The following is a 22,185-nucleotide window of genomic DNA, read 5'->3' on the forward strand; positions in this document are numbered from 1 at the left end:
TTTGTGGCAAGTGTCCCTTTGGCTTAGAGATGGAAAGTGTCCAACTTAAGCTTTCGAGCTTTCAGTAGAATTATGATAATCACATTTTTCTTCCAAAGTTTCTTGTGACATTGTAAGTTCTGTAACAGTGATAGCCAGTTGCGTTTCCTTAGAATTTGCTCTATTTAAGTGTCCATGGATAGCCCTCCACACACCGCCCCCCGCCCCTAATTACTGCCTCACTCACCCCACCCTTGTGCATGTTAAGCATTGCATGGGCTTTTAATGTGACAGCTATCCAGGAAGCCCTCTGATTCAGTGCCATCTCCCCCTCCACTCCCATCCCTGCTATTTCCAAAGTAGCCCTAGTGAGCCACACCTTCTATTCCATTCTTGTGTAATCCCGTCCCCCAAATCTAGACTGGCCCGACGCAATGACTTGCTCTTGACCGGTAGTGTGTGGCAGGAATGACTCTGTTACTTGAAAGGTTTTTTAGAAGAACCGTGCAGCATGTTCTGGGAACATTTGCAATGTTAGCTCTGGGGGAAGCCAGTACTATGCAAACAGTCTGACTACCTTGAGACCTCCATGTTGTGAGGAAGCCCAAGCTAATCATGTGGAGAGACTATGTGGAGAGAGATGCCCAACCAGCATCCAACTGTTCCAGTCACCCCAGAGAAGGAGCCAGACATATGAGTGATGAATCCATCATGAATATTCCACCCTGCCAGGCATTCAGATGAAGCCTTAGCTGCCATCTGACTGCAACCATGAGACTCCAAGAGAGAGTGATCACCTAAGCCCAGCCAACCCATATAACCATGAAGGATAATGAATTTCCCTCTAAATCGGTAAGCTTTGTAGTGCTTTGTTATGCAGCGACAGATAACTGGAACACCCACCGCTGCAGGACAGGATGCCATGAAGATAGCTCTCCATGTCTACCTTTTGTCAGTCTCCTTGGCTTAAATATGAGAACATGCAACACTTTCTTCTTTTCATATGAAATTTAGTTCTACTGATGGTCATGAGGGCTAAGTCATCTCATTGAGAGGATTGTTGGAGCATTTTGAAAACATCCACACTATAGAAACCACTGCTCTGCTTCCCTCCCTTATTCCTCCTCTGGTCATGCAGCAGTGGACTTCCTGGACATCATATCACTTGCTGAATGTGCCCAGTATGCTGCTGGGGAGATGCTCTGGCAGCTGCACACATCTGAGACAGATCAGCTTGAAGACAAAGGCAGCAAGGGGCTGAGGAAGAGGCTGAGGATCAGGGCCAGGTGGGTGGGGGAGACACTTGGCCTCTCCCATCTCTTGGCACCAGCTTTCCCCAAAGTCTTTTCCTAAGATCTGACCCTCTCACTGCCATTCCCATTTTTTCAAGGCATGTTAATTCCCTTCTCTAACCTGGGAAAGACACTGGAGAATCCTCTTCCCCCCAAGTTCAATGAGACAAAGTTGGAATTTTTCAAAAGGAACATTTACTAGGAAACTAAAGGGAAACCAAACAGAATGCAAGAGAACAGAGGCAGAGGAGCAGATGGGCTCGGGGAGTTCAAATCCAGAAACAGCCTCTGGCCACAGCTGGACTGGCTAGGCTAACCTTTCTAGACACAAAGCCACCAGCCTGCCATGCAGCCGGGCTTCTTTGCCTGCTAGCCTCTACAAAGCCACCTTCTGTTTCACACCAACAAGCCAGTAACATACTCAGTAGTACCCAGGGCTGCTAGCTCTCTGGGCAGGAAGATCTTTGGGGGGTAGGGGGGAAACAATAGGCACAGCTGCCCCAGGATCTCCTACCCAGGCTCTTAGTGCCAAGGACATGTCAAAGTTTATTGAGACGGCTGCCTGCTATCTATTGGGGCCAGTCTGGTTTCTCTGGGACCATTCTTCTGGGCTCATCTGCCTGGCTCTAGAGACAGTCTTTCTGCTGGCTATCCTGCTGGCACATGTCCTTCATGCTTTGGTTCGAAACACTGGTAGGTGGAGGATGTCTGGATGGGGAGGAACAGGCAGGGTGGAACTTTGGGCAAGGAAAGTTGAATTCTTCTCACATCATCAGACACCGGCAGAACCTTGGCTTCTCTTTGGATCCAGGTGGTTGAAAGCCAATCAGAGATGGAAATGGACTAGGCAGGCTGGGGAATGCGTGAAGCTACAGTGTAGTAACACTGACTCACACAACCAAAGGCCTCTCTCCTTTTTAGATGTGAAATCCGTGTAGAGTTTCTTGCACCAGGCAGCTGCCACAGTAAGAACTTTCTGCAGACATGCAAGGATCCTGCTTCCACCCAGTTAGTCCCACAGCAAAACGTTAATTCAAATGAAGATAATGAGCTTCCGAGGATGTTATCTTGGAGAAGTGGCGCAATGTGTGGTTGGGGTACCTTGCACCCATAATAGGAGAGAGAGGACCACTAGGTAACACCCACCCCCCTTCCCCCGCCCCAAGGTATGCTAAGGCCTTTGGTTTCATTTGTATGGAGGCAGAAGCAATGAGGATGAGGAGCAGAGCTGGCAGTGGGTTGGCTGATGTGGTCACAAAGGAAGCTGCGTAATGAATGAGATACCCGGGGAGAGCCCTTGACCTTCACTCTTGTAGGTATTTCCATTCCCCAAGTGCTATGAAAGTGATATATGTGTCTGGAAGTGAAAGGAAGCCTGTTTGTGGCTGCCCAAGGCTATGCCCCTGGGCTGTTGCATATGGAAATACCCCAGAAAGCACTCAGGCCAAGAAGGTCCAAAAATTGTGCCTTCCTCCGGGGGAGGGTTGTGTTACCTCTCCATCAACTTATACATAACGGTACACCTGTCCCTGTGGCTGTTCCCCCAGTGGACAAGCATGCTCGGAAAAGGGTATTCCAGAATGCTTATGCCATTGAGACACATGCCTCTCTAACAGAGATGGCTATTAACTTTCATTCTACATTGAACACCAGTTGCAAGGAAGTGGCTGCTGGCCATCTAGAAAACACTGTCAGGGATTCTGACTCCTCAGAATCTGGGTTTAGCACAGAGAGGACTATGATCAACTCTCTGCCATATGCATGGGAGGGGGCAGTGAATTTGCTGTGAATCAGCCCTCCTTGCACTAGATTTTCTCCAGGGGAACAGCCTGTTTATCCTCTTACTGTCCTGGGGCTATTCCTTGCAAGGCTGAAGCACTTTTTGGGGTAAAGTTATTTTCTTTTTAGCTCAAAGGTAGTCCAGTGTGAATTGGATCTGCTGCCTATTTAGCACCTGGATATATTTTTAAATATTCTGTCCTTCCAGGGCGTCCAAGCAAATATCATGTCAGAGTGACGTTGCCAGGGCAGGTGCTATGGCCCCATCACCAAGGGCCTCATGTTAATCACTAAGAATCCTAGTGATCGAGGGTACTCTTAGTGTTCTCACTACATCGGGTGGTTTCTTCCATAGTCCGATCGTGTTCTTGGCCATGACAGCCGTGCTTCCCACACCACCTTAGGCCACTTGAAGATGGCCAGAACGCTCATATTCGCCAAACCTAATCTGGAAAGAGGGCCAGTTATTGCCGTAGTTACAGCTCAGCATTTGGTCACTGGAGTCGTCTGGGTGTTGTTGGATGAGAAAAGTTACTTAAGATCTTTGTAAGGTGGTTGTCCCACTGTGTCCTTGGCACAAACAATCCTCTTACCGATGGTCATCGTTTCTGTAGGAAGAAGAAACAGAAAGAATGCTTTGGTTTTCATCTATATATATATTTTTTATTTTTCTAAATTGAGGTATAATTAACATATGGTGTTATTTTAGTTTTAGGTGCACAACATACTGATTCACAATTCTATATGTTACTCAGGGTTCACCAGGATGAGTGTAGTCACCATTTGTCACCATACAACATTATTATAATATTATGGACTATATTCCCCATGCTGTATTTTTCATCACCATGACTTATTTATTTTATAACTGGAAGTTTGTATCTTTTAATCCTCTTTACCTATTTCAGCCATTCCCCCCACTGCTTCCCCTCCAGCAGCCACCAATTTGTTTTCTGTATTTAAGAGTTTTTTTACTTGTTTATTCACGTGTTTTGTTTTTTTAGATTCCACATATAAGTAAAATCATATGGTATTTGTCTTTCTCTGACTTATTTCACATTGCATGATGTTTTCTAGGTCCTCCATGTTGTCACAAATGGCAAGATCTCACTCTTTTTTATGGTTGAATCAGAGTTCATTGTGGTGTGTGTGTGTGTATGTGTGTGTGTGTGTGTGTGTGTGTGTGTGTGTATGGGCTGCTTCCATATCTTAGCTATTGTAAATAATGCTGTAATAAACAGGGATGCATATATCTTTTCAAATTAGTGTTTTTCTTTGGAATATTGGAATTTTCTTTGGAGTTTAGTGGAATTATGAATCATATGACATTTCTACTTTTAATTTTTTGAGGAACCACCGCACTATTTCCACAGAGGCCACACCAATTTGCACTCCCCCCAACAGCACATGAGGGTTCCTTTTTCTCCACATCCTTACCAACACTTGTTATTTCTTGTGTTTTTGATTCTAGCCCTTCTGACAGGTGTGAAGTGGCATCTCATTATGGTTTCGATTTGTATTTCCCCGCTGATGAGTGATATTGAGCATCCTTTCATGTGTCCGTTGGCCAGCTGAATGTCTTCTTTGGAAAAATATCTACTCAGGTCCTCTGCTCATTTTATAATAGGATTATTTGTGGTGGTTTCTTTTTTGTGTTGAGTTACAAAAGCTCTCTCTATATTTTGCATATTAACCTTTTTTTTTTGGATATATTGTTTGCAAATATCTACTCTCATCCTGTAGGTTGCCTTTTGTTTTGTTGATGGTTTCCTTCACCGTTCAAAAACTTTTTACTTTGGTGTAGTCCCAATAGTTTATCTTTGCTTTTGTTTCCCCTTTGTTCCCCCAGTGGACAAGCATGCTCAGAAAAGGGTATTCCAGAATGCTTATGCCATTGAGATGCATGCCTTTCTAACAGAGATGGCAATTAACTTTCATTCTAACATTGAACACCAGTTGCATGCATATGAGGAGACATATCTAGAAAAATATTGCTAAGGCCAATGTCAAAGAAATTACTGCCTGTCTTCTTCTAAAAGTTTTATGGTTTCAGGTCTCACATTTAGGTTTTTAATTAATTTGAGCTTGTTTTTAAGTATGGTATGAAAAAGTGGTCCAGTTTCATTCTTTTGCATGTAGCTGTTCAGTGTTCCCAGCATCATTTATTGAAGTGATGTCTTTTCCCCATTGTATATTCTTGCCTCCTTTGTCATAGATTAAGTGACCATATATGTATGGGTTTATTTCTGGGCTTTATATTCTGTTCCACTGCTCTATGTGTGTTTTTATGTCAGTACCATGCCATTTGGTGTTTAGAGGGAACATACCTTCACATAATAAAAGCCACATATATGACAAATTTGAAGCTAAAATGATATTCAGTGGTGAAAAACTGAGAGCTTTCCTCTAAAATCAGGGAGAAGACAAGAATGTCCATTCTCAGCACTTTTAATCAACATGGTAAGAAAGTCCTAGCTGTAGCATTCAGACAAAAAAGATATAAAAGGAATCCAAATTGGCAAGAAAGAAGTAAAACTTACACTATTTGCAAATAACATGATATTATATATAGAAAATTCTAAACACTTTACCAAAAAGCTATTAGTATTAGAACTGATAAATGAATTCAATAAAGTTGTAAGATACAAATTAATATACAGAAATATGTTGCATTTCTATATACTAATAATAAAGTAGCAGAAATAGAAATTCAAAAAAAATCCCTTACAATTACACCAAAAAAAAAAAAAAAAAAGATCCAGCAATAAACATGACCAAGGAGGTAAATATCTGTACTCTGAGAACTAAAACATTGATGAAAGAAATTGATGACAACACAAACAAATGGAGAGATATTCTAATACTCATGGACTGGAAGAATTAATATTGTTATTATGTCCATACTACCCAAAGCGATCTAGAGTCAACGCAATCCTGGTAAAAATACCAATAACAGTTTTCATAGAACTATAACAAATAATACTAAAATTTGTATGAAACCACAGAAGCCCTGAATAGCTAAAGCAATCTCTTAAAAGAACAAAGCTGGAGGTATCAGAATTCCAGATTTCAAGATATACTACAAAGCTGTAGTAATCACGCATGTATTTCTTAATGTAGCCAGGCACTGTGATAGATGCTGGGGATACAGATCCCACGAGTAAGACACATACCCCACTTTCAAAGGGCTCCCAGGGGGAGAAGTTACAAGGTTAGAAGCTGAGTAACAGAGGTGTGCGTGGAATACATAGGAGCAAAGAGGAGGAAAGGACGAGGGGCCTGAGGAGGTCTACAAAGGGGATTCTGAAAGATAAGTTGAGTTGGGCCATTTAGTCTAAAGGAGAGTCCATCAGGAGAGAAGGAGAGAACGCCGTTTTGGCCAGGGGAAAGAGCCCATCCAAAGGCACAAAGGCAGGAAAGCATATGGCGCATTGGAGGAATAGGTAGGATTTGGTGTGAGGAGTAGAGAGGAAGGAAATAAGGTAGGAAGAGGAGTGGGTGGGTGGCTGGGGTCTTTGTGGTACAACATCCATTCCTTGTTTTCAAGCTGGGAAGGATGGGCTCATTCAGGGGAGCCCAGCCTCAGAGCAGCAGGATCTCTCCTGTCTCACACTCAGTGCAACATCGATTTAATTTAAACTCAGGGCACGTTCCAATACAGATTAAGGGTATTAATGCTGCCAGCCTAGAGAGAAAGAAAACCAGAGTCGCTCCCAAGGACACAGCACAACAAAAAAACATATGTATTAACTATGGGAGGGCCACAAACATTCTGAAACAGAAATATATGGATTGTATTTCATGGGTCAAATGTTCACACGTGAGGCTCTAACTTAGAGCAAGCAATAAAGCCAGAGCATACGTTGTAGATGGACAGCCGTGTCTGACTGTAACCCTTGACTCTGAAGTGTGTGCCTGGCTGTGGGCACACCCAGACCCCTGGGAAAGGGATGTTCTTTTCTGAGTCTAGAAGGGAAGTATGAGTGGATATTTGTCTTATGTTGTGATTCAAAACAACCTTCCCAGACTAGCTGATGCTGGAGTAGCCTATGAATGGATCTCCTTCCCATTGCATCCCCCCACATCCAGCAGGATCTTCCCAGGGCCCCTTCTCTCAGTTGTGAGACCCTGCAGGCCCAGCTTGCCAGCCCCTGTCCCTCAGTCCTTTTTATCTAGGAAGGCAAATTGTCAACAGGCTTAGCCCCACCAAAGAATTAGTTGTGTTGCTATTAGCCAACTAGGCCATGTACCATATTCCTTCAGTTTTTGAGTGCAGATTATGTGCCAGGCACCAGGATATGAACTTTGCAAATCCTTAAACAAAGATCTACGAGTTTCTTTCTGGAGGATACAGACATATAGAAAGATTAATTTGCCCAAAGCCACACTGTTACTAAGTGTCAGAGCTGGAATTTGAACTCAAGACTTCTAACTTCAAAGTCAATGCTTCAGCAATTACATCATTCCTAAATTCACTCTGTAAGTCCAGTCTATACATTTGAGCTTCTGCCTTGTTTTTTTAGATACTGTAACTGAGATTAAGGAACTTTCAGGAACCTTAGTCTGAGTCAGTAACATGTAGCAGGTGCCACAGTCCACTTATGGCTTCCAACTTCATTATTCCATTTCTTGGGATTCCTCTGGCTAGTGACCTGCGTGTGTACCTCATTTGCTCCCTCAGCTCTACGTACAACCTCAATCTTCCCTGTTCTCACCTTAGTTTCTCCTCTCCATTTGAGCAGCCCTTCACACTGCTTTGGGTAGAGCTCTCCCAAAGTTCCCTGTCTTAGGAACCATCTCTGTACCTGGTGTGTTATGGCGTCACCTGAAGCCTGCATAAAGGGCTGGGCTGTGACTTTAGCCAATCTTTTATCAGTCTCCATACCCAGGGATACTATTAGCAGAGCCCACGCTGCCAGGGGCCAGCTCTGACTTGCCTTCATAGCTGGGTTTTGCTCACTTGGTGAGGTTCCTTGCACATACAACTAGCTGGAGTCAAACTCAGCCTCTGGGAATACTGTGGAGTGGTCTATTATCTTCTTCTTTAGCTGGGTTGATTTTCCAGGCTCTGATCCTGTCTGGTCCCAGTATCCTTTTGTTTCTACTCGGACAGTGCCATGAAGGCCCCAGGATGTTTTTGGTCTGCCAGCCCACAAAATTACAGGATAAAGGAATTTCAATGTCTGCTGGAATGGTAGGGTCATCTCTACTAAGGGTCTTGCAAGAGAAGCTTCTTGGAAATGAACTTCTCCTAGGGAAAGTCAGATATAGAATTCAGGTGTGAAAAAAATAGTTGTTGTCACAAAAGAAGGACAATTTTGAGTATGGCATGGGTGAACTTTGCTGTGGCCTAACCCCTTCTGTGTGTCTCTTGTGGGGGGAAAGACTGGAAAAACTCAACCAAAGAAAACAAAATAAGTAAGTTACAACACTTTTCCAAACTCTTATAACCGAATGGGCTGTTTCTCGGGCAAGATTTTTATAAAATGAGGTGTATGGAAGGATTTTTGTATAGTTCAGAAGAGCAGTGACTCAGCAGGGTTTTAAAGGGGAGGGGGGACGTGGTGGTAGAGACTATGGCACCAGCACCAGAGACAGCAATGGTGGTGCAAACACTGGTGGCCAGAAGGCTGGCCTAGTGGGTTCCAGGGCCGGCACCAAGCCCATCTCACGGGGGCGGAAGCAGCAGTGTCCTTGTTATCTGACCAGTGGCCTCCCTGGCAGCGCCAGAGATTTGGAAAGTATCAGGAACTTCAGTGGCATCAATAGGAAGTAGTGGTTACAATCTTATCAGAACAGAGGGGAATTGAAGTGAATTCAATTGTCCTGAGACACACAGATCCTATTTGAATTAAATTGAATTGAAACCAAAGATGAGAACAGTCTCAATGAAAACTGTAATGTGAAGTGACATTTCGATCATAAAAATGACAGCTGATGTGAGACAGGCCATTGAAACTGACCCCAAATTAAGAACATGAAAAGACTGGGTGGATCATTAGATAATATCTTCCTGTGAATTTGAAAATGGGTTTTGATTACAGGAAGTATCTAAGGGCTTTGAACTAAGAAGCTTGTCAGAAATTGAAGTGACTCATTACATGATTCAATCTTACATGGGCTTATTATCATTAAGCTTGTACTTTAAATTTTTATTTAAAAACCATAAAAATCTTGTAATTTTGTTGACTATTACTTAGCCCTGCCATGCAAAACACATAAGGAAATATCATGCCCTCCTGCTTAGAATCTGATTAGCATCTTTATTCTTTCTCCAATGCGTTCTTTGTTCATTGCCCCTTACCCCTTTAAAAATCAGGTTAGAGATGTGTGAATGTAACTGTACTTTCAGTCAGAAGACTGGGGTGATAGCCGGAAAAGGGGAATCCACTTGGGAAATAACTACTCTTTGTGGAGCACTCCAGCACTTTGCTCTATCCCAAGAGCTTTGCATAGCTTATCTCTTTCAATTCTTGCCTGGACTCTCTATGATTGAAGCTACAATCACATTTTTTACAGAGGTAACAGTCTGAGAAAGGCCAAATAAAGGTAGTGAATGGCAGAGACAGGGTCTGACATCATGTGTTTATGGTTCCAAATGTATGCTCTTAAGTACCATGATCAGGATGGCAAGTCATTGCCCCCTAAATGCTAACTCCATCACAGCACCTTTCTAAAAAGGACTTTCAATTCAAAGAATAATTCTGAACAGTCCAGACTTTGTAGGAAAGTGTACTAAGACCCACTATCAAGTCAACCAATAGGGGAAAGGTGGTGAGTGTTGGCATGAGTGACGTGTACACTGTTACTGAGAAGGTTCAGCAGAAACAAGCAAGAGGCAAGAGCTGAAAGTGAGGTGTCATTAAAAAGGTACTGGGGAAGTGCTGTCAGAGTTTTCAGATGAAAGGGCAAGTTAGGGAATTATGGCAAGGCAAAACTTACTCGACTTGATGGAGTTGCATGGAGGGTATTTAGAGTTTGCTACTCCAAGTTTATAATGTATTAAATTTATTCATTAATTCATTCAACAAACATTTATTGAGCACCAGACCAAAGTGCAGACCATTAGAAACTCAAAGATGATCAATGCACACCATACTCTTGAGGAGCTTGCAATTGTCACCAAATGACTAGAGAAACAGGACATTGAGCAAGAAAAGAGTAAATGAGGTCTCATCAAGAAGCTTGATTATAGGGCAGCCCTGGTGGCTCAGCGGTTTAGCGCCTGGAGACCCAGGATCGAGTCCCGAGTCGGGCTCCCTGCATGGAACCTGCTTCTCCCACTGCCTGTGTCTCTGCCTCTCTCTCTCTGTGTGTGTGCCTCTCATGAATAAATAAATAAAATCTTAAAAAAAAAACAAAGCTTGACTATAGGGGTATCTGAATGGCTCATTCTGTTAAGCATCTGCCTACACCTCAGGTCATGAGTCCTGGGATTGAATCCCACATCAGGCTCCCTGCTCTGCGGGGAGTCTGCTTCTCTCTCTACCCCTCCTCCCTGCTTGTGGTCTCTCCCTCCCTCTCTCTCAAATAAATAAATTAAAAAAAAATTTTTTTTAAAGAAGCTTACTGTAAGTCCCATGATTGGGGGGAGGGAGAGAAATAGAGTGTGTATGTGTGTGTGCACATATGCCCACACTCATACAGAATTCCATCTACCCAAATCAAGGAAGAAAAGGGGAAAAAGTTATAAAAACAATTGGGTCAGGGTAAAAGTTGAAACGTTCCTAGGATATATGAGATGCACTGAATTGTGAAATGAAATCCCACTAAAAAAGCCTGGTGTTATCTTCCACTGACAGTGCAGCTAGCAGAAGCCAACTAGAAGAGACTTGCCTTGTTAATGCAGAGATGGCATTTCCTGGGGGAGGGGGTGGCAATCCAGCCCTTTCCCATATCTGTGCGCAAGTATCCTACCTTTGCAATTTGGGACTCAGACCTTTGAATAACCATCTATCATCTCAGAACTGATAATTTTGTTCCTGCTCTTTGGAAAATTAACTTTTTAACACCAGAACAGTATAACACATAAGAATTCTAAATGATGAATAATACTTTTGTGTAGGTTATATTTATTTCAGTGCAATAACACATTTTGTGATCTACTTTATGTTTTTGAGGTAAGTGTTGAATAATACAATATAATAAAATTACCAGATTTATGATTTTAATGGATATATTTAGGATAATCGACTAGTTACATTTATTCAACATTTAAATGCTTAGGAAAATCCAATATGAGTTCATAAATTTATTTTTTGAAGATGCTGAAATGCTTAAGGTAATTTAATCTAAATGTATAAGGTTTTATTTATTAGCATTATGAGAGTTAACAGTGTCTGACTGAGGATCTTAAGGACATGGAGGTACTCTGTATGATACATTCCATTATATGATGGATAGATTCCACTATATATTTGTGTAAACTCATAGAATGTACAACATCAAGAGTGAATCATGATGCAAACTAGAGATTTTGAGTGATATTGATGTGTCAATGTAGGGTCATCGATTGTAACATAGGTACCACTCTGGTGGGGGATGCTAATAGTGGGGGAGGATGTGCATATATGCACCTGTTATATGGGAACTCTCTATACATTCTACTCAGTTTTTCTGTGTGAGACTAAAACTTCTTACAAAAATAAAATTTATTAAAAAAAGTTAAGAGTGCTTGAGAATAATTTTATAACACCTACTGTGTTAGATGTTTGAAGCGTTTGATATAATCACACTTTAAATTTGTGACTTCAGTTTGAAATATTTAGGGAATGTAGCCAATCGATTGCTTAAATGGTACTTACATAGTAGGAGAATTTTATGTTAAATTATAAGGCTTTTTCTTTAATTTGGAACTTTTAAGAGAATTTGATTAAGTGTGAAATTAGTGTTTAGCAGTTTAGGGAAGTATAATCTGTCAAATTAATGAGCTAATTGAGAATTAAACAAAGAACAAATGAAAATGAGCATTTTAATTTCAAAACAAAATGATTGGATTTATAAATCATCATAATAGTTAATGTTACACAGCATTTCATATGAACTATTCTAAGAATATTACATCTGTTAATTTACTTGCTCCTCGCCACAATTCTCTGACGTGCGCATACTCTTATTACCCCCATTTTACAGATGAGGAAGTCAAAGTACATTATGTAAAATGACTGCTTTATCAAGTGCTACAGAATGAATTCTGTACCCCACAAAATTCATATATTGAAACCCTAAACTCCAATGTGATGATATTTTCAGGTGGGACTTTAGGGTGAGATGAAGTCCTGAGGGGTAGGGCCCTCATAATGGGCTTAGAGCCCTTACAGGAGATACCAGAAAGCCAGTGCTCTCTTTCTCTCTTTCCATCACCACACAGGGAGAAAGCAGCCATCTGCAAGCCAGGGAGAGAGTCCTCACCAGAACCCAACTATGCCGGTACCCTGACCTTTGACTTCCAGCTTCCAGAAATGGGAGGAATAAGCATCTGTTGTGTATACACACCCCACCCCCCAGTCTATGGTATTTTGTTATGGCAGCCCAAGCTACAGCACCAAGTGCATCAGTGTCCTGGGGTTTTCATAACAAAATACAATAAACTGGATGGCTTAAAACAATAGGAATTTATTCTCTCCCAGTTCTGGAGGCCAGAAGTCTGATTTCAAGGTGTCAGGGGGCCCTTCCTCTTTCCAAAGGCACTCCAGAAGAATCCTTCCTTGCCTCTTCCTGGCTTCTGGCAGTTGCCAGCAATCCTTGGCATTCCTTGGCTCATAGCAGTATCACTCCAATTTCTGCTCCACCATCACCCTGAATTCTCTTTGTTGGCTCTCTTTGTGCCTTCATCACATGATCTGCTTATTATAAGGACACTAGTCATTGGATGTAGGGCCCATTCTAATCCAGGATGATGTCATTTTTAAAAAAGATTTCATTTTAGAGAGACATAGAGAGCGAGCACAGAGGAACAGACTCCCCACTGAGCAGCAAGCCCCACATGAGGCTCAATCCCAGGAGCCTGAGATAATGACCTGAACCAAAGGCAGATGCTAACTGACTGAGCCACCCAGGCACCCCTGGTATGACATCATTTTAACATAACTAAATATATCTACAAAGACTCTATTTCCAAGAAAGGTTCAGGGTAGGTGAGGATTTGGGAGGACAACATCAACCCAGTATCTCATTCCACCAATTGAGTTGATAAACTCAATGTCTGTTTTCAGTCCTCATATTCTTTGTCCTATTGGCAACATCTAATCACTGCCTTGTCTTGGAAACAGTATCTTCTCTCCTCTTTGGACACTCCTGGTTTCCTTACTACCTCAATGATTCTCTCCTTCTCAGTCTCTGTTGGTTTCTCTTCTTTTTCCTCCCTTTAAGTATTGGACTATCCTTCAGCCCTTGGACCCTTCTCTTCTCCATTTATATGTTACAGTGTCTGCCTGACCTTTCTCTGAAACTCTAGGTTTTTGCATCTAACTTCCACTTGATGTCTCCCTGTAGATATCTAAGAGATGCTTCACACTTGGGAGGGCCAACTTCTGATTGCCCTACACAGATGCTCCACCTGCTGTCTTCTTAGCCCAGGTCTAAAATGTTGAAATCATCCTTTACTTCTCTCTGTCATATCCTATATCAGGAAATCCTATATCAGGAATATCCTATATCAGGAATATCCTATATCAGGATATCCTATATCAGGAAATCTCCTTCCAAAAATATATCCAGAATGTAACCACCGCTCACCACTACCCTGCTTCTACACCAGTCCAAACCTCTACAGTTTCCATCTGGATAATAGCAGTAGGCTCCTAGTAGATCTCCCCCTTCTACCTCACCCCCTAAGGTCTATTCTCAACATAGAATCAAAGGGATCAGTTATAACCTTAGATCACATCAAATCTCTCTACAAAATCCCGCAGTGGCTTCCTGTTCATCTCAGAGTATGAACCAGAATCCTTATAAAGATCTATTAGGTTCTATGTAGTCTGAGCACACCTGTTACTTTTCTGATCTCATCTCTTATTACCCTCCTCCACTCTGCATCACTCCCATTGTTCTCAGAGCTACTTGCACAAACTTTCCCAAGGTCTTTGTATTGGCCACCTCCAGGGCCCGGCCCGCATACTCACATGGCTTCCTCCCTCATCTCCTCCAACTGTTTGCTCAATTGTTTCAGTTCTGCATTACCTCTATTACGATTATCACCTCCCTTTAAAAAACAACCAACCAACCAAGAAAAAACAAAACAAAACAAAACACTACAATATTTCTGGTCTCTCATACTTGTCCTATTGTATTTTTCTTTTTATTGATTAGTGATTATTACCTTCAACAATACATAATATGCTCATTTACAATGTCTATTTTCTGGTTTTCCCACTAGAATATAAGCTCCACCTGGGCAAGAATTACTGTCTTTTTTCTCATGATGTATACCCATCGTAGGTTTCAATCAGTATTTGTTGATAAACAAATAAATGACTGAATCTCCCACATCCCTCTGCAAGGTGATTGTTTTAAAGATTCTATTTATCTATTCATGAGAGAGAGGCAGAGACATAGGCAGAGGGAGAAGCAGGCTCCATGTAGGGAGCCTGATGTGGGACTCGATCCTGGGACCGTGGGATCACACCCTGAGCCAAAGGCAGATACTCAACTGCTGAGCCACCCAGGCATCCCCAGGTGATTGTTTAAAGGAAACTTGAACAGAATGCCGCAATACAGACAAATGATGCAAATAATGCAAAGAGGCATCTTGAAAGATTGTGGAGATACGTAGCTAGCATGGTGAGTCTGAACATATAGAAGTTCTGGAGGAAGTGGTCACCATTCCTCCAACCTGTTTTTAAACTAAGATGATTCTCTGGCAGAGACCCTTATGAGAACTGTGCTTCTTGTCACTGCAAATCCCCTCTAAACCAGTACTGGGAACTTGGCACTATTGTAATGCTCATGGGTGTTGCCTCATACTTGGAGAACTGAGAGCTGGAAGGAAGGTAGAGCTTGTCCAAGAAAATGGAGCTTCTTTGGCTTTCAGAGCTAGCTAGCACTGTGTTACTCTTACACATTAATAGAACCCTGTACCTGCAGTTTTGAAAATATGACATGCAGAGTTCATCTAACAAATCCACAACTGTTTTCCAAGTTGTAAGATAGAAGAAATTGGAATTCTATCCAACAAGAATTTATTCAATGCTGACTCCGTGACAGGCATTTTGCCAGGTCCTGGTTATATGGCCATGAGTAATAATTGCTATCGTCAAGAAGCAGTTGGATGTGCCATGGATGACTTAGACACAGATAATATCAAGTGGCACCAAATGCTATGGTAGGGGCAGGCCCAGGGTACCAGTGGAAGAGAACACATACAAGAGACATTTAACTCGTAGTAGGGAGCTCTCCAGAATGCCTCCTGAAAGAGATGACAACTGATCAGATGCTTAAAAGATGAGCTGGATATAACCAAGCAAAGAGAGGTAGAGAGGATAGCATAAGAAGTCAAAGCAGGGGATCCCTGGGTGGCGCAGCGGTTTGGCGCCTGCCTTTGGCCCAGGGCACGATCCTGGAGACCCAGGATCGAATCCCACATCAGGCTCCCGGTGCATGGAGCCTGCTTCTCCCTCTGCCTGTCTCTCTCTCTCTCTCTCTCTCTCTCTCTCTGTGACTATCATAAATAAATAAAAATTAAAAAAAAAAGTCAAAGCAGGAGCAAGAGCATGAGATGAAGAAAAAGCATGGAGCAGACCACCAGAAACTGGGCATGGCCTCAACATACAGTACAAGGAAGAGATGGAGGCAGGGTCACAGAGGACCAGGAATGGCAAGGTAAGGAAATTGATCTTGGTCTGAGCAAAAAGCAGCTATTGAAGTAGGGGAGGAGCATGGTAGATTTGTATTTTAGGACTTGGACCCTGCAAGCAGTGCAGAGGCTGGTTGGGAGAGCACACAGGAGTGCAGGGAACCCAGGGTGAAGCGACCATGTAGGAGCAGCTGAAGCACTTCTCTTGCTTTCATGGTCCTCATTCACCCTGGCCCTACAGAAGTGTTGGTTAGATGGAGATGGAGAGGAGGTAGCTGGCTTTGGCTCCTGAGAAACTTTTTTGGCTGGTCCTCAAACTGGACCAGAGTATTTAAATTCAGCAATTCCTAAAAAGGGACAAACGGAACTCTGAAAAATAATGAAGAGCTACACATACATATACCAAAGAGATAATGAATGAAGAATCATGTATCCACCTCCCAACCCACCAATGTGTAGTATACAATAAAACGAATGCTCCATCTGTTCACCTGTGAACTTTACTCCAGGATATCACCACTACTCTTATGGATGGTAACCATTTTCTGACTAAAGAACAAGACCCCAGTATCTTCTAGCACTCATTTGCCTGACACGAGGGAGACATTGTAGGCAGATGTACCCAGTCTGCTGCATGTGTAATTTGTACCTCTCCTCTGGGTGCCACACTGAAGAGCCACACGCAGACTGCATGTGTCTTAATCCTTTCTTGGGGGTTCCACACTGACCAGTCCCTTCTTGCCTATTGATCACATTCGGGAAACTTCTCTATGGATCACAGAGGAAAGGCTCAGTCACTATCTGTAGTAAAAGTCCAGCAATGAGCTCATGTCAGCTAAATACATCAATTGAGTGAATAATGAAAGCCCTTCCTTTTCACTATGGGGAGGAAACATAATCTCAGACCTCAAGGGGTTCACAGTCAAGACTGAAGATAGATGAATCTAACTCAGTATAAAGCGGAAGCTAGAGGCAGTAAGTGGTCAATTTGAATCACAACCAAAGTATCATGGGAGTACTTCATGCTAAGTGGGGCGCAGTTCACTGGAGACTTCACAGAAGAGGTGGCGCTTAAATTGAACCCTGAGGATAATGTGGGATTTATACAGTAAGGATGTAGAGGAAAGGTACTCTAGGTTAAAGGCAGCAACATGAGAAAAGGTGAAAAATAGAAAATTAATTTAGGGAACATAAATAGGCATGGCCAGACAACAGAAGCTTTTGAAGGAGGGAGATCTGATAAAAATCTGAGTTCTCCTTCCTAAGGAGAGTGGCTTAAAATGAGAAGGAAACAGCCAAGGGACTGTTGTAGGGGGTGGGGATGGCAGGCACTGGGGGGCCTCTTCCCTGGGCACTTGTTGGGGCCAGCCTCACCCCAACTGGCTGGTGATCCTCACTTCAGCAGATATGACACAGGAGATGGTCATCCGTGCCCAGAGTTTACACAGGCCAAAGAGAACAGCTGTAGAATTTGTAGCCTATTACGGCACCACAAGAGAGAAAATCCCTGCTATGTGGTGGCCTCAAGCAGAGGTCCACCCCCACCAGCTTACCCAGGTCCATTATGCTCCCCCTTCCTTCTCTGGGTGTGAGTATGGATGTATTTTTTCTGGAAGAAACCTGGGAGAAGTTCTCAGAATGAGCTTAAACTCTGGGATGTAGTTGTAGGGAATAAATACATCTAATAAGTTGAGTAGAACTGCATCTTGAAAAGTCAATTAATTAACTATGTGGTAACTAAAAAAAAAAAAAGTAATGTCTTGCAGCTTACTTTTCTGTGGGAGAGAGACATCGTTAAATGTGTTTCTTGTCTGGGAAAAGGGTGTGATAGAAGACACTCTCTTTTTCCCAAAGATTTAGAGGCTTATATGAAGTTATAAATAATATCAATATTTGGGCTATTATTCCTACCATTGTCTTTTCATCTCAGCCTCCCACAATGTCAAACAAACAAACAAACAAACAAATAAACAAATAAACCTATCAGCACAATTTTCTCTTACCTGAGTAGCTGCTCTCTTCTGAAACATCTACCCGGCAATCGGCCATGGAATGTATCCCTCCACAACGCCCTTAACTCTGGGTCTTTGCAAGAATTAGAAACAGGAGCCCCTCTGGGCACACTCACCACTTGGTGAGAGAAGACAGCTGACCTGGCTTCATGTCTCCCCTCAGCCTGGCTCCCTGCTGCAGGAACCACGTGCAGAGTGTTGGTGAGGCCCTGGTGAGAAGCTCTTGGGGATGGGGGTCCCTTTGGGGCCTTAGATGATCAGGTAAGAACCTATCTTGGCCTGAGAAGTTGCCATCACAGGAGGCTGCATTGTTGTGTGACGTGTCTTCCTTGCAGGCAGTGTCCCGTTGGCAGGGATAGCCACGACATGAGGTGGATGTGTCCTTCCCTGGCTATAGAATTTCTAGTTTCATATGATCTGTTAGTCCTGTAATTGCTCACGTCACCCCCATCCCTTAGGAAAGCTTCATTAGATGCTGCGGCCAGGCACTAGCTGTGCTCCGGGGACCCGTGGAGGACCTGGGTCCAGGCTGGGGGTAAGCGGTACAGGGAGAGGCTGTCGGTTTGGGGGAGAAGGCCTGGGAGCTCTGAGGATGACCAGCAGAGAAACGTGGAGCGCAGCTGGGGGCAGAACGGGTGAGCAAGGAGTAGGACTGAGACAGGGACTCGCCGAGCCGTGTGGGGACAGAAGTCCATGAGGGCAGACACAAAGGCCCAGGCTCACACAGCTAGAACCCGCGGACCTTGCATCAAGGGGCTGGAAACGCAGGGAGAAGGGAGAAAAGTGATGGGGAGGAGCCAGGACTGGGAAAAGCAGCTCTTCTGGGTGGATTAGGGGCTGGTGTTACCTGCGGGGAGGCTGAGCTCTCCCAGCTCTGCTGGGAGCACCTGGCCTGTGAGATGCGATGAGCCTGCAGAGGGGACAGGCTGAGAGGCTGAGCTCAAGGCCAAGGCCCGTCCCCTGGGCTCCTGGTGAGGGGCAGGGGCGCAGAAGGGCAAGGGCAGCCGGCCTCCTGGCGGGGACAGACTCCCTGGGACTCGGCGTCCTAGCCACCCGCCTCCTCTGCTGCTCTGCCCAAGTCTCTGTTCCGCGGGCTGCTTCCTGGCCCAGGTTCTGCGAAGGGCCACGCCCAACACGAAGGTGGCCTCATCCCCCCCCCTCCCGGGGCGGCAGGCGGCGCGTGGCAGGTGCCCAGTGAACGCTGCAGGACGGTGGGAGGGCAGCCATCAGAATAGCCGGAGCCCACCGTGGGAGCCGGTGGTAAATGTGCCCATGGCCAGCACCCCCCTCACGGTGGGGGGGCAGTTAGCTCACGCTGATGACACCCCCTCCTCTCTGTCACTGCAGCGGTGAGTCCTGGAAGCCACACTGGCAGGACCTGGCTGTCCCTTTATCCCCCCCCCCTCCCCCCGCATCCCGCACCCCCACAATCCCAGCTGTCCCGGCCGCAGTGGGCACCCAACCCAAGATGTGGGAATGAAAGATCTCCTATGAGGAAGTCAGGACGGAAAAGAGAGAGGAAAAGAGAGAAATGAGAATATGGAAAGACAGAGAGGGGTGGGGGGAGGGGGAGGGGAGGAGAGAGATGCAGTAGGGGAGAGGGAGGGAGGGGCAGGGGAGGGGAGGGGTGGGAGAGAGAGAAGAAGTAAAAAGGAGGAGAGAGCAGAGTGAAAGAGAAAATAAATGTCATCTGCTTTCCCCAGAGTTTCCAGGTGCCAGTCCCAGGCCTTCCTGGAACTTAGATATATTTCTGTTCTCAAATTCCAAGAATTTCCCTCTCCTCACAAAATAGCCCCAGCTAGTTCCATTTGGTTTCTCTGAGCTGTAGCCAGAATAAACTAAAAGAGGAGGGTGCTGGGTGCCTGTGCCACTGCACACCCCGAGCGCCCCGGGCCCCCAGGCTCCCCGACAGCAACCTGCACTTCCCCAGTAGAGGTGGTGAGTCAGGGAGGGCAGAAGCCCAGCCCTGCACGAAGGGGGGCCCGGTCTCACCACCGCAGCCCCCCTGAGCTGCCAGGGCTCGCAGAGCCACCCCACTCACCCTCAGGTCCCACCGCCACCCACCTGCCTCAGGGGGGCCCTGTCCTGACTGGTCAGCTTCTGGTCCCGGCCTCAGTTTACCACTTCTGCCCCGCGGACTCTGCCTGCCTCTGTCAGTCTTGGAACTTGTCCCTGTGGCCCGGGCCCTGGCAGCTACCCTTCCCGCACCGCTGAGGCGCCCCAGCCCCAGCCACCTGCTGCCACTCCTCTCTTCAGCTTGCTGTTGGTCAGGGGCTGGGGGGCAGGCCAGTTCCACCCTGAGCCGCCCCGCTGCTGAGTCAACGCTGAGATGCTGAGTGACATTATCAACACGACTTCACGGTGTCTCAGTCTGCCTCTCCGTCTCTCCCTCCCTCCAGAGTTCAGACCAAGTGTCACCCAGACTCATCATCACTTTCTCCGCATCTCACCGCGGCTCTCCTCTGACTTGCTCTGTGCTGGGCTGTGTGAGGGCGACAGAGCAGGAGTGACTCCACATGGGCATCCTCAGGCTCCCAGTCTGGGGGAAAGATGTGACTGGTTGACAGTTCCAGCAAAATCCCTGGGCCTAAGCTGGGTCATGTCATCACCCTGAACCGATGCCCAAGTGTGCCGATCAGACACAGGCAGAGGTGACACAGATGCAGTTGTGCTCCTGGGGCACAGGGCCCCATCACGTCCCCCCAAACCACAGGGGGGGAGGGGTGTGTGGCGGGTCCTCAAGGAGAACAGGGTCTTTTTATCCCAGGAAGGAATGCCACAGAGGCAAAACACAAGTTCATACTCCAGAGCCTTTCACATTAAGAGAAAATCATGTTCTTATTCGAAGGAAAAAGTCTTTGCTGCTATCGAGTTTAGTCTCATCAGAACACAACATTTCAAGACACACTTGCAGAAGAAAACCCAGAGAACATAATGTGACTGTTAAAACACAAGAGTATTCCATTAGCTTTTAGGATTTTTTTTTTTAAAGGGTTTGAGCTAATCAGTTTTACTGCATATTGTTCATTGAATGTCCTGGTTTTGAAAATTATCATCATGTTGAAGCAGCAGAGGATGAGGTGCAGGAGACACAGCTAATACAAGACAACTGAAAGGAAGTTAGCAAAAAAAAAAAAAAAAAAAAAAAAAAAAAACTTCATGAGGAATCATTTGGGAGCGTGAGGTTGTAAGGGATAGGGGATTGACATAAGCGGGAGGAACACAAAAGAATTTTCCAAAGATTCTCAGGCGTTGTTTTGGCTTTACAGTCTTAAATGAGCTGAATAATAACAAGCCCAAAGAGAAAGATCTCGCAGAACCAGTGGAGCCGTGCAACCCATAAACTGCCTGGCCTTGTGAGGGACTGGCTGTGTCCAACTAATGCCTCGGTGTCTTGCAAGCTCTCTGGCAGGCAAAGAAGTGGGTCTGAGAGTTGCTGAGATGTGTAGGTATGGGCAGGTATTTTTCTAGGAACAGAGAGCAACTGGAACAGCTATAGGCTACCTGATTCTACCTGATGAAGACAGGAGGAGAGAGCCTTTTCTGAGAGGGTAGATGAGGTCCACCTTCAGACCCCGTCAGAACAGCCTTAGTATCTTGATGCCCAAGAAGCACCAGGGCAGGAGAACATGGTGATTTTAAAAGCAGTGAACGGAATCAGAAAAATCTGTATTAGTCAGCTTCTGCCGCAATAACAACCAACTCCCCGATCTTAGCTACTTATAACAACAAACACATATTTCTTGCTCAGGGGGCTGTGGGCTAGACCTGGCTCCAGACAGGGGGAGGTCTGCTTCTGCGTCTTCTCATTCCAGGACCTACGTAATTCCCGAACAGATGCCAAAAGTTAGTTCCACGGGATGAGTAGAAACATGGGCTGCCTCTTAAAGCCCTCACCTGGAGCTATCGCCCTGTCTGTTGAGCAAAGCAAGTCAGAGGGCCTCATCCAGAGTAACCAGAGTATGAGATCCTTGCAGAGCGTAGAGAGCGGGGATAACAAGGCCCAAACAACGCAACCTATGCCAGCTCTACCACTTTTTTGGCTCATGATGTTGGAAAAGTTAGCCAAGTTTCAGTGTTTTGGGAGAGGATATTGTATTGTGAGGGTGAAATTGGATGATGCATGTACAGTATTTAGCACGGTGCCCTGGAGTCGGTGCTTGCTAGGAAAGCTAACATGATGTTATTATTATTATTATTAGTCTGAGGTACTGTGTTATAGGCAAAGTGCATCTGCTTGGAGGGTGGTGACTGGCTCCGGGAAGGTGGGACAGTCATTGCCAGCTTAGATGGGCTCAGTTCAGGGCAGCGGGAGGGGAGGTGGTGATCA

The 22,185-nt window shown here is 44.9% G+C and overlaps 1 protein-coding gene across 2 annotated transcripts in view; it reads right to left on the reverse strand.

Moving 5' to 3' along the window:
- Window positions 1-1,449: 1,449 nt before the first annotated feature.
- SYT9 (synaptotagmin 9) overlaps window positions 1,450-22,185 on the reverse strand; it is a 189,817-nt gene continuing 169,081 nt past the window's right edge. For both annotated transcript variants that reach the window (XR_011995106.1, XM_072725732.1), the window contains exon 7: window positions 1,450-3,658. Coding sequence is in view for 1 of the 2 variants with exons in the window: in XM_072725732.1 (XP_072581833.1) it covers window positions 3,650-3,658 (9 nt within the window). In the remaining variant the exon portion in view is untranslated. The remainder of the gene's footprint in view (window positions 3,659-22,185) is intronic.

This window comes from Vulpes vulpes, chromosome 11 (assembly GCF_048418805.1).
Source record: "Vulpes vulpes isolate BD-2025 chromosome 11, VulVul3, whole genome shotgun sequence".
Classification (NCBI taxonomy): Eukaryota; Metazoa; Chordata; class Mammalia; order Carnivora; family Canidae; genus Vulpes; species Vulpes vulpes.